This window comes from Triticum aestivum, chromosome 2B (genome assembly GCF_018294505.1).
Source record: "Triticum aestivum cultivar Chinese Spring chromosome 2B, IWGSC CS RefSeq v2.1, whole genome shotgun sequence".
Lineage (NCBI taxonomy): Eukaryota > Viridiplantae > Streptophyta > Magnoliopsida > Poales > Poaceae > Triticum > Triticum aestivum.
Window position 1 is genome coordinate 238219334 of NC_057798.1, and position 13172 is coordinate 238232505.

A 13172-nucleotide genomic window follows, 5' to 3' on the forward strand; every position below is an offset into this window, starting at 1 on the left:
GATGAAGGCTCAAGCAGACAAAAAACGTACTGACAGAGAATTCCAGGTGGGGGACGCGGTATTGTTGAAACTGCAACCTTTCATCCAGTCGGCAGTGGCCCAACGTCCGCACCAGAAGCTGGCGTTTTGCTACTTTGGACCTTACCGGGTCATCGCAAGAGTGGGCGCGGTGGCGTACAAGCTACAGTTGTCGCCGTCAAGCAAGATTCACAACGTGGTGCATGTGTCCCAGCTGAAGAAGGCGGAAGGAGCCGTGGTTCCCGTAAGTGATACATTACCCCCTGACAATGCTATTTTACAGGCGGAGCATGAACCAGAGTCCATCCTGGAAGAGAAGATGGTTCGTGTAGGAGGCGACTCCAAACTGCGTCTATGTATCAAGTGGGACGGCCTGCCTGGCGTGCTCTCGACGTGGGAGGATCCAGAGCTTCTTCAGTTGCGTTTTCCGCGGTCTCCGCCATGGGGACAAGGCGGCTCTCAAGAGGGGGGACTGTCACGGCTGCTGGCGTGACCCCACTGGTCAGTGGCACGGCTGCGCCGTTGCACCTGGAGGGAGCTGAGCGGATGGTTGGTGGGCCTGGTCGGACTAACCCGTGGGCCGAGCGTGAGGCCTAGTGAGTGGTGTGGGTGGTGTGGCCTGCGTGCCTGGTTATATAGCGAGTGGGTGAGTAAGCGAGGGCATCAAGAATTATTGTAATCGAATCTGAAGGGAGAAACGAAGCTGACCTTCGTCCTCCTCGGCCGATCCCCTTTCCCCTTCCTTCCTCTCCTTCCTCCAACCCTAGATCGAGGTCCCTAACACTCGCCGGAGCTAAGAAAAGACGGTGCTAGAGGGGATGAGGATTACAGCCAAGGGGACGGATCTATTCGAGACGGGAATCGTAAAACGTGCCCTCCACGTACATATAGCGGCGAAAGAGGCGGTTTACGGGCCACTCGTATAAATTTTACGGACCGATGTGAATATAATTTTTTGTTCCGTTAAATATATGGGCCAGCGGCAGAACCGGGCATCTGCTTGAGATGGGCTATCGCCCCGCATAAGAACTGGCATTGCCGAGAAAAACAAACCACGTCCCATGGCACGTCCCGATACCATAATTCGCAACACAAACCAAGGATGTCGACACAACCTAGGATAGCTCAAAGTTCATTTCGGCGCAAACTTTGAAACCCTAAATCCCCACAAAATACACCAAAGTCCCATACAAGTACACTTCAGTTTAGGACGTTTGTTATGCTATCGCTAGCAGTACATACACCAGTAGCCCATCGCCCCTCGAAAGATCAGGAGCTGAGGACGGTAGGAGTACACAACACCAGTACTACCTGACCTGAGCCTCATGGCACCGTACCGTACAGGTACAGCGAGTCCCCATGGCCTGTAGACGTGCAGTTGGCCGCACCCGGAAGGATCTGCCCATATCTGGGCCACCCCTGCTCCTCCCCCGTTGGCAAGACTTCAAGTGGAAGACAAGTTGCCCCGCGGCGCAAACAAGAGAAAAAAAAGGCTCGCCCCGACACGTTAACATGCAGGGAAGATGCCTGCGAGGCTGCGACTGCCCGACGGGTGACGGATACGGGATACGGGAGGATCTGGCGGCTCCATCGAAAAGGGCACGAGGCATCCGGGCAAGGGCACGCAGGCCCGTCAGCTTTCCTCCGTTGGTTTCGGCAGCGGCCGGTGGAGCTATCTCTCTCTGCCCGTCGGGGATTTGCTTCCCGTTTCGTCTCGTCCCGTTGCCTTTTCTTCCCGTTTCGTCTGGTCCGGTTGCCTTTTCCTCCCGTTTCGGGTGCAGTGCAGGTGGCAGCTCTGTGCCTTTACGTGCATGCTGCAGCCTTCCGCTCGCCCGAGCCGAGCCATTTGCATTTTCTGCCGGCCGGTGCCCCGATTCGTGTGGCTCCGTGCTGCCGCCCATCATGTTTTTTACTGCTGACCCAGTCGCACGCCGTTTGACCGGACGCTCCTTTTCCTGGCCGTGGTAGATACCGGTCAATTTCCCCAGTACTGTCCCAACATGTGGACGTGGACCCACATGTCATCCCTACATTAGTCGCTGAAGAGGGTCTTGAGCATTTCAAGTTAGTAACACATTCTACCATTAATTGGACTTGGAGGACAACGGACGAACAATCAGTGAAGCGTACGCGGTTTTTAACACAACATTCTACCGTCCTTCCGGGCGTACCTGCAAAAAAAGATTGGGGTTTTGATTTCGCTGGCTGGAACAAGAATAAAACCGGAAGCGCGTCCTTCGCTCGTCTCGTTTGCTTGTCGCTTTAAAAAGAGAAAAACCGACTTGGCGGTGCGTGGCTTGGCTTTAACCACTCCACTCCTCCCGCCTTAAAATGGCCTCCCCATCCCCTCCGCCGCCGCCGGCCGCCGCCGACCAACGGCCCCACCACCCCCTCTTCGCCGCGGCCGCGGCCGCCTCCCTGCTCGCCGTCCTCTACCTCCCTCGGCCGCTCCTGCAGCTGCTCCTCTCCCCCGCCCCGCTCTCCTCCGTCCTCCTCCTCGTCTACCTGCTCCGCCTCGGCTCCCCGCCACCTGCCGCGACCCTTGCTCCTCCTCCTCCTCCGCTGCAGGAGAGAGCCCCGGAGGTCGCCCCGCCTCCGCCTCCGCCGCCGCCGCCGGCGAAGCCCCAGAGCGTGTTCCTGGAGCCGGAGTTCGCGTCGTGGGCGCCCAAAGGCCGCGCTCTGGAGGTGATCCACGAGGAGTTCGAGGCGGAGTGGGGGCCGGAAGAGATGGGCCTGCCCTGGACGTCGGACTCCGACTCGGACAGCTGCAGCGGCAGTGACGACTACGACGACGGCGGCGGCGGCGGGGAAGAGTACGGGATGATCGAGATCGAGCTGGAGGAGGACAACCTCATCGAGATCGACATCTCGAGGTGCCGGTGATGGATTTACCCCGACATTCCGACCGGTTTTCCCCCTTTGCTTCTCTTGCGTTGGCTTTGACAAAAACAAAATACATTTTGCTGATCCGGCGTGTGAATTCGAGTGCCGTTCTTTATTCTCTTTATTACTTAGATGCTGCAATGTACATAGGCTGGTGACTGGTGAGACGAGGAAGATACCGAGTGAGGAAGGCTTGCTAATTTTTGGTTCATCTGAGATGATGGCGAGTTTAGTTTGATCCTACTACTACTAGTTTTTGTGCCATGTTAATTACTTGTCACCTCAAGGAATCAACTTGTGATGCTTGCATTGGTCTTTCTTTATCCAAGCATCTTAGCTAGTGTTTACTATCATTAGTACTACAAGATCGTCCGCTTTTTGTTCTTGTTCCGAGAAGGTTGCAATCATGCACCACATTGCGCGGCTGGCGTTTTACTATATTCGAGTGCAGATCGTGCTTGAGTTCCATGTTACGATAGCTTGGTGATACACTGATCTACTAGCTGCTGCTTGGATCTGGAGAAAATTAGTAGCTTGGCGACACATGTGTAAAGATCGTGCCGGTTGTTGGTGGTTGGAATGGATCCGTTAAGTTGGTTCACGAAATTAGGTCGATCTCCGAGCACGAGAACATACTCCTGCTGTCTGTGCCATGTAAGCATGTTCAATTAATACTGACAGGCTGCTTTGCTTCCCTTCAAAAAAAATATCAAGCCACTAATAATTAGGCTATATATGGAAATCCATATGTACAACAAGTTGTTTGAAGGGAACTTATTCAATTCGAAACCAGTTGAGTTGGTACTTTTCTATGGATGATGGCACCAAATCGGAGCCGCATGTCCTGACGCGTAGGCTGTCGTATCGTATCGCCTCAGGGCTCAGGCAAACGTGACCGGCAGCAAAAGATCAAGCAAGCGCCGTCCCTGTCAGCCTCACGCCGCACAAGAGCGCACTGCTTCAGCGCAGTCGCGCCGATGGGGATTCCGGCCAAACCCGGATGCCTGGGCAACGTGCGTGCTTGCCTCTCCAGGATTTCGTGGTGCAAACTGCCCGTCCCGCGTCACACGCAACGCAAAGGGCACTGTCGTAATGAAATGCTGTCTGGGTGCCTATAAGGGCATGTACAATGGTGGCATCACTATACTGGTGCCCCATGCTCCACCTAGATAAAAGGCAACTGAAGCTACTGTTTAGTTCTACCTTCATCCAACGAAAGCAGTAGTAGTGTTCTTAGGTTTGGTAGCTTTTTCTCTGTACAAAAAGGTAGCAAGGTACTGTTGAGCTCAGCAATGGTGTTTTCCAATGCTTTCCCATTGGCTGCCTTGCACTTTTTTCACGGGAGAACCAGCCTCCTCTGCAGGATCCCGTCTAGCACTGCAAGCAGCATCTTTTTCTCAGGATTTCACATTGATGGCTCTACATCTACTTGAGCCAAACAATAATTGAAGTGAAATCCATCAATGGATGTGCTCCCTCCATTCAAATATGCTAGAAGGGTTTAGCGCCCTTGGCTGCACCGTTGATGTTGTTGGTGATCGCGTAACTGTTCACCCGGGAGCCAAAACGCCCCTCCCCCAAACATAGCAACTTTCGTACTTCGGTTTATTTTTAACAGAAACTTCTCGTCTGTTACTGAAAATTGCTATCCTTGCGTGACTGGAATTGCCAAAGAAAAACGTCCGGACCGGAGTGCCACGCACCTTACGTGTGTCACTTATCATTTGGGTAATTTTTTCATGCTTATTTTTCCTTTTAATTTTATTCAAAAATATTTTTTTGGTGAACATATAAACATGATTAAATTAAATGGACACTTTTTATAAAAGCATGAACACTTTATATACTGCAGGAATATTTATTAAAAACATGAACTTTCTCAAATTATTTAAAAATTTATTTTCTATTATTTCAATAAATATGTGGTTTTTTAATTATACAAACATATCCATAATTAACATGTCTTATTTTAATTACGTGAATATTTCTAAATTATATGAACATTTTTAAAAGTATATTATTTTATTTATATGTATTTTTTTAACACAGTACAGACGCAAATGCTCATACATATGCGCGTACACTCACCCCTATGAACGCACACGCACACACCCTATCCCTATGAGCACCTTCGAGAGATTGAGCCAGCATATCATCTTGGGATTTACGAAGCCACCGTAGGCGCCTCGTCGTCGACGGGAACGTCTCCTCCCATTGAAAGCGCATCACCGAAAATCCTGACATAAATCTAGAAATAATGCGTGCACCATGACTTCAACCCTGATGGGCTGGGATACCACTGTCCCTCTAACCATATATTTTTATTCTTGTGTATATTGTTTATAACACACGAGTATTATAAATTCTTTTTATTCTTGTGGTTATAATTTACATATTTTTATAATTAAAAAAACTAACAGGTGAAAATCAGCCGCATTAATGAGTGTGTTGGGTTAAACTAGATAAGGCCTATGTCCTTTTAGCTAATAAACTTCACGAGGTGAAGTTGTTAGCATAGTGGTCTAAGGTTGGCGGTTCGACCTGCTCAAGCTACCATTTCTCTACTCTTATAAAAACAGAGTTGGTGATGACGGTGTGCCTGCCATCCTGCAATATAAGCCGTCCGATTTATATCTGACGGATAGGAAGGAAACAATGGAAATTTTGCAAAAAGATACCCACACCCACTCAACATTTGCAAATAAGGCCTTCCCTCATTCATTCTTTTCCCCCACAAGATAAACTACTCATACAAATGCATCTTGATGTTCCGTGCTACACATGGGTATCTTGCTAGTTGGATAGTAAAACTGAGCCTAATACCAACCCTCTCATGACTTAAGATGGATGGTTTACATTTGCCACATTAGACATTATCACTATATGTGGCCACGATGTTAATTGCATCTAAATTGCTTGTGAAGTTTTATCTCCGCGTGGATACAAACCTATCTTAAATTCAATTGTGAAACCAATAACAGATCAAGAAATTATAAGATGTGAACATTAAAAACCTATCTTAAATTCAATTGTGAAACCAATAGTAGATCAAGAAATTATAATATGTGAACATTAAACCATATCATTTGTACAAAACAAACACTAAAATTGAAGGCCAACCTCAGATTCTTGAACCATTTCTTAGATAAGCAACAACCCGGTGTATATACTAATCTCTGCTGCAAAATTTTGCCGAGTAAATAAGTGTAAATAAGTAATATGTACCTCGAAATCGAGTATGAGAAATTATAAGATGTGAACATTAAACCATCTTACAATTTCTTCATGCCTCCTCAACCCGGTGTATATACTAATCTCTGACTCGATTTGTTTTGGTTGGGCTATACACCTCGGCTTCTCACCAAATCTGTTTGGACACAAAAAAGCCCATAGGTAAAGTCCATGGTCTATTCTCATCATCGTTGTGTTTCCTCTCTTCTGGTCCACACATGCGATCCCATGGTCAATGAAGCGACCGATCGATGTCAAAATAAAAAACGGAAGCGATCGACCACTTCCTCTTATACCTTTCATAACAAGCAAATCAATCAAGTGATTTCCTCTGCCACAGTTATTACTGAGGATGCATCTCTCTCGATCCCTCGGACTGTCTCTTTGCGTCGCTCATGCTCCTGGCTGACCGGCGGCACACCCTGCCTTCGCTCTCATGTACGTCCTCTGCCATCATGCGCCGAGCCACGGGGCGGTGATTGCCAAGGTAATATTTACACTTATTTACTCAAAAAAAAATTGTGAACGGCCCAACCAAAACAAATCGAGTCTGAGAAATTATAAGATGTGAACATTAAACCATATCATCTATAGAAACAAAACACTGAAAATTGAAGGCCGACCTCAGATTTTTGAACCATTTCCTAAGGCACGAAGCAAGCAGAACGGCCGGAAAGGAATGAAGCAATATATTTCACTTAGCAGTGGCAACTCTAAGTAATTTTGTGAAATTTTGGTCATGCGGCTGTAGTCTGCTGAGGTATACTGCATCAACGGTTATAACAATTCAGATGATGTGGATTCATGAGGAGGCAGGAAAATCAGCTAGTGGGGTGCCTCTATTTAGATATAGAAGATTTCAGTCTAAACATGATGCCCCGCTTCGCCAAACAGTACTTTTGTTTGTGTGTGGTTTGAGTATACAACGGCAGGTTATTTTTTTCTTGAGAAACCCCCAAAGATCACGTCTCATTGAACTGATAAACAAGAATGTTGTACAAGTCTACTGAGGGAATTCCCAGAAGCGCTGAGAACCGGTGGTAGGAGATCGGCGAGCCCGGCAGCTCCACCGGAATCGTGTCAAGAATGCTAGCTATGCTTGATCACGCCCATTCAAAGACAACCACATTGTGATGTTCCCAAATCCATGAAGCTGTCAAGATGGAAGTGCCTCTCCGAACATGTCCCTGAAACCTAGAGGGCAATCTTATCCAAAAACTGACCTCATGCAAAAGGGTGTGCGAGAAGGGACACCTAGTGAATACATGGGACATTGACTCCCTTGCTTGGGCGCAAAGCACAACACAGAGAGAGGGGGATACCACTCCTAGAAAGTTTGCCAGCCATCCATCATCTGTCCCGACATGCTAGTTTGGGGGGTGGGGGAAGACTCTCAGTTCAGCCTCTAGGAGGCCGAAACTATGGAGCCCTAAAAGGGGGAGTTGTAGCATGACTTGGAGGTGTACAAATGATGTCCTGGAAGTGTAGGGATGATTGAAGCACACTTTCATGGAATTATCATCTCAGATTTTATATTGTTCCTAACAAAGAGCTGAGGCGAGTGTTATATGCAAGTATTTTGGTCGCACTTGAGGTGTTGCTAGTCTCGAGCAAATTGATTAATTCGGTATTTGCAAGAATTATGGTGATGGTGGGAGATTAGTAATGTAGTAAAGTAAAGGAACTTAAATAAGAACTGCAAATAAACGTTGTTTCCTACAATGAAGAGGTTAGGCATGGAGAGATTGAGTTTATGGCGAATAATGAATGTGCCTTCTGCAGCAGTAATGTGAAGTTACCTCGTAAAGTGATATTACCTTCTATATTAAGTCTTTGGTAGGCTAGTCGCTCTTGAAAAGAAAAGGAAAAATCTTCGTATCACAATTTATTTGATTCTATTATCCGGCCTCCCTTTACATTTGTAATGGTTGGCTCAACAATTACAGTTGTTAGAGTGTACTAACACTTTATGCATCACGACTTCTTGTGTTCCTCGAATTATCCTTACTCCCCGTTGATACCAACTCATGTGCCCTACAAGCCACAGATTTGCTCGACAATGTCATGTAGGCCTTTGGATCATGCTGCATGGGCCCTTAAAATGAACAATAAGCATTTACACGGCAGGGATGACCAACCTAGTAACCAATCATCATAAATATCAAAAAATATCATCATGATGAATAGGCACCAATGAATCTCACCAATCCCTTACATCTCACACGTACAAGGTGATTACTCTCATGAGACAAGAATAACAACCAAACATAGAGATCACGTAAAGGGGAATCATAGCAATATTACAGATCTCTCTCTAGTGGGAGTTTTTTCGCTAGTTGAGCAGAGCATTGTGATGTAGAGGAACCTGAAATGGATCTAAGTGAAGCAATTCCTTCGTGATTCTCTTTCTCTACTCTCGTCAATTATTTTGCCTCTTATGTTGCTTCATTTTTGTATGCCCAGTTACAAAAGTTGCGTTTGTAGATAAGGAGGAGTCAGCGACGCCCGGTATCACTATAAAAAAGACACATTCGTTACAGTATGGCCCGAACGAATTTTTTTTGTCATGCTTATGACACTTCTATGACGATAATTGTGACAAAACCACGTATCATCATAGATGTGGCGGGCTCCTACTTCTATGACAAAAAATCAAGACAGAAAATGGGCTTTTCGTCCTGGGCGAGCTGGGGACGCACCTGCATGACATTCTTTGGGTCGTCCAGGACAGAATAAATCATGGTAGAAGCGAGGGCGAGAAAAATTTCGGGGAGTTCCCAGTTACGGTGGGTGGTCAGGGCCGAGCGATGCATGGAGGTTTGCGCGTGTCTCTTGTACACGTACGCGCGTGTGTGCGAGACATTGGGCTCTAACTGAACCAGAGCGAGGCGTTCTCTTACTTAACCCGAGCGATTGCACTAGCTACGTTACTGAACCCGAGCGATCGATCCCTTGGTTGTTAACTGAATCCAAGCGATTCCTTCGCTACGACTGCTAACTGAAGCCGATCGAAACTGCTGCCTCTTGATGAATAGTGATTGTTGTTGGGGGTTGGATGAACATTTCCCCGTGGGTGTTGGATGAACAGGACCCCGTGGTAGTAGGCTGTTGCCACTGGATGAATAGGACCCCAATCGAGGAGGCCGCCACACTAATACGTTGGTTTTGCATCATGTTTTCCTACTGTTATTTATGTTGTTTTATTGCATAATAATGCTCTTTGGAGTAATTCTGATGCCTTTTATCTCATAATATGCAAGGTATGCACCAAGGGGAAGAATTCGGGCAGCTGGAAATCTGGACCTGAAAAAGCTACGTCAAGCTACCTATTTTGCAGAACTCCAAATGAGCTGAAACTTCCCGAGGATTTTTATGGAATATTTAATAAATATTGGAGAAAATAAGTACTAGAGGGGGGCCACCAGGTGGGCACAACCCACCTGGGCGCGCCAAGAGGCCCAGGCGCACCCTGGTGGGTGCTGCCCTCCTCGGCCCACCTACGGTGCCCATCTTCTGGTATATAAGTCATTTTGACCTAGAAAAAATTAGAGGAGGACATTCGGGATGAAGTGCCGCCGCCTTGAGGCAGACCTTGGGCAGGAGCACTTTTGCCCTCGGGCGGAGCGATTCCATTGGGGGAACTTCCCTCCCGATGGGGGAAATCATCGTCATCAACATCACCAACAACTCTTCCATCTTGGGGAAGGCTATCTTCATCAACATATTCACAGCACCAACTCCTCTCAAACCCAGTTCATCTCTTGTGTTCAGTCTTTGTATCAAAACTATACATTGGTGCTTGTGGGTGACTAGTAGTGTTGATTACATCTTGTAGTTGATTACTATATGGTTTATTTGGTGGAAGATTATATGTTCGGATCCATTATGCTATTTAATACCCCTCTGATCTTGAGCATGTTTATCATTTGTGAGTAGGTACTTTCATTCTTGAGGTCACGGGAGAAATCATGTTGCAAGTAATCATGTGAACTTGATATGTGTTCGATATTTTGATGATATGTATGTTGTCATTCTCTTAGTGGTGTCATGTGAACGTCTACTACATGACACTTCACCATATTTGGGACTAAGGGAAGGCATTGTGGAGTAGTTATTAGATGGTGGGTTGCGAGAGTGACAGAAGCTAAACCCCCAATTTATGCGCTATTCTGTAAGGGACCAATTGGGTCCAAAAGTTTAATGCTATGGTTAGAATTGTTGGGGAACGTAGTAATTTCAAAAAAATTCCTGCACACACGCAAGATCATGGTGATGCATAGCAACGAGAGGGGAGAGTGTCGTCCATGTACCCTCGTAGACTGTAAGCGGAAGTGTTATGAAAACGCGGTTGATGTAGTCATACGTCTTCACGATCGACCGATCCTAGTACCGAACGTACGACACCTCCGTGATCAGCACATTTTTAGCTCGGTGACGTCCCACGAACTCACAATCCAGTAGAGCTTTGAGGGAGAGTTCCGTTAGCACGACAATGTGATGACGGTGTTGATAAATTTACAGACGCAGGGCTTCGCCTAAGCACCGCTACGATATGACCGAGGTGGATTATGCTGGAGGGGGGCACCGCACACGGCTAAAGATCAATGATCAACTTGTGTGTCTTGGGGTGCCCCCTGCCCCCGTATATAAAGGAGATAGGGGGGAGGCGTCCAGCCAAGGAGGAGGGCACGCCAAGGGGGAGTCCTACTCCCACCGGGAGTAGGACTCCTTCTTTCCTAGTAGGAGTAGGAGAAGGGGGAAGGGAAGGAGAGAGGAGGAAGGAAAGGGGGGCGCTGCCCCCTCCTTGTCCAATTTAGACTAGAGGGGGAGGGGGCGCGCGGCCTGCCCTGGCTGATGATGATACAGACCTAGGGTAGGGTCATAGGCCTGACCTATACGCCTTACCCAAGGTCACTACCCTAGAAGCAAAGAAGCTCAAGAGACAACAGGGAGTACCCAATAAAGGTGTCGAGTGCGATCCACTCGACGAATCAACCACTCGGGTACCCCTCCTTCCCGAAGTCACACGACCAGTCAATCACTCGACCATACCAGACACCACTCGACCTACAGAAGACCAGGAGTCACTCAGAACAGCCACGAGCAAGCATTCACTCCGTAGTCTTTAAGGTCATTTAAGGCACTTAAGGCTGGCATTACTGCTACGTCTTGAGCTTGCATTGGTTTTCCTTGAAGAGGAAAGGGTGATGCATCAAAGTAGCGTAAGTATTTCCCTCAGTTTTTGAGAACCAAGGTATCAATCCAGTAGGAGGCTCCTCAGAAGTCCCACGCACCTACACAAACAAAGAAGAATCTCGCAACCAACGCAATAAAGGGGTTGTCAATCCCTTCACGGACACTTGCGAAAGTGAGATCTGATAGAGATAATATGATAAGATGAATATATTTTTGGTATTTTTATGATATAGATTGGAAAGTAAAAGATGCAAATAAAAGTAAATTGAAAGCTTATATGATAAAAGACAGACCCGGGGGCCATAGGTTTCACTAGTGGCTTCTCTCAAGATAGCATAAGTATTACAGTGGGTGAACAAATTACAGTCGAGCAATTGATAGAAAAGCGCATAGTTATGAGATTATCTAGGCATGATCATGTATATAGGCATCACGTCCGTGACAAGTAGACCGACTCCTGCCTGCATCTACTACTATTACTCCACACATCGACCGCTAACCAGCATGTATCTAGAGTATTAAGTTCATAAAGAACAGAGTAACGCATTAAGAAAGATGACATGTTGTAGAGGAATAAACTCATGCAATATGATATAAACCCCATCTTTTTATCCTCGATGGCAACAATACAATACATGCCTTGCTGCCCCTGCTGTCACTGGGAAAGGACACCGCAAGATTGAACCCAAAGCTAAGCACTTCTCCCATTGCAAGAAAGATCAATCGAGTAGGCCAAACCAAACTGATAATCCGAAGAGACTTGCAAAGATAACTTAATCACACATAAAAGAATTCAGAGGAGATTCAAATATTTCTCATAGATAAACTTGATCATAAACCCACAATTCATCGGATCTCGGTAAACACACCATAAAAAGAGTTGCATCAAATAGATCTCCAAGAAGATCGAGGAGAACTTTGTATTGAGATTCAAAGAGAGAGAAGAAGCCATCTACTCCCTCTGTCCCAAAATATAAGAACGTTTTTAACACTACACTAGTGTCAAAAACATTCTTATATTATGGGACGGAGGGAGTAGCTAATAACTATGGACCCGAAGGTTTGTGGTAAACTACTCACAACTCATCGGAAGGGCCTTGGAGATGATGTAGAGGCCCTCCATGGTCGATTCCCCCTCTGGTGGAGCGCTGGCGAAGGCTCCAAGATGGAATCTCGCGGATATAGAAGGTTACGGCGGTGGAAATAGTTTTTTGTGGTGCTCCTCGATGGTTTCAGGGTACGTGGGTATATATAGGAGGAAGAAGTAGGTCGGTGGATGCTCGAGGGGCCCATGAGGGTGGGGGCGCACCTACCTGTAGGGGGCGCGCCGGGCACCCTCGTGGTCGCCTCCTCTGTTGCTTGACGTCCACTCCAAGTCCCCTGGATCACGTTTGTTCCAAAAAGATCGCTCCCAAAGGTTCATTCCGTTTGGACTCCGTTTGATATTCCTTTTCTTCGAAACACTGAAATAGGCAAAAGAACAGCAATTCAGGCTGGGCCTCCGGTTAGTAGGTTAGTTCCAAAAATGATATAAAAGTGTAAAGTAAAGCCCATAAACATCCAAAATGGGTAATATAATAGCATCGAACAATCAAAAATTATAGATACGTTGGAGACGTATCAAGCATCCCCAATCTTAATTCCTGCTCGTCCTCGAGTAGGTAAATGATAAAAACAGAATTTTTGATGTGGAATGCTACCTAGCATAATTCTCAATGTAATTTTATTTATTGTGGCATGAATGTTTAGATCCAAATGATTCAAAATAAAAGTTCATATTGACATAAGAAATAGTAATACTTCAAGCATACTAACTAAGCAATCACGTCTTCTCAAAATATCAT

General features: G+C 46.5%; 1 protein-coding gene across 1 annotated transcript; it reads left to right on the plus strand.

The window, feature by feature from the left end:
* Positions 1-2284: 2284 nt before the first annotated feature.
* Positions 2285-3216, plus strand: LOC123041128 (branchpoint-bridging protein). The gene has a single exon (XM_044463827.1). The coding sequence runs from the start codon at positions 2350-2352 to the stop codon at positions 2899-2901; it is 552 nt and encodes a 183-aa protein (XP_044319762.1). The 5' UTR covers positions 2285-2349; the 3' UTR covers positions 2902-3216.
* The last annotated feature ends 9956 nt before the right edge of the window (positions 3217-13172 follow it).

Bases quoted from the DNA above. Each gene is read 5' to 3' on its own strand.
- LOC123041128 (XM_044463827.1), top strand. From the start codon at position 2,350: ATGGCCTCCCCATCCCCTCCGCCGCCGCCGGCCGCCGCCGACCAACGG.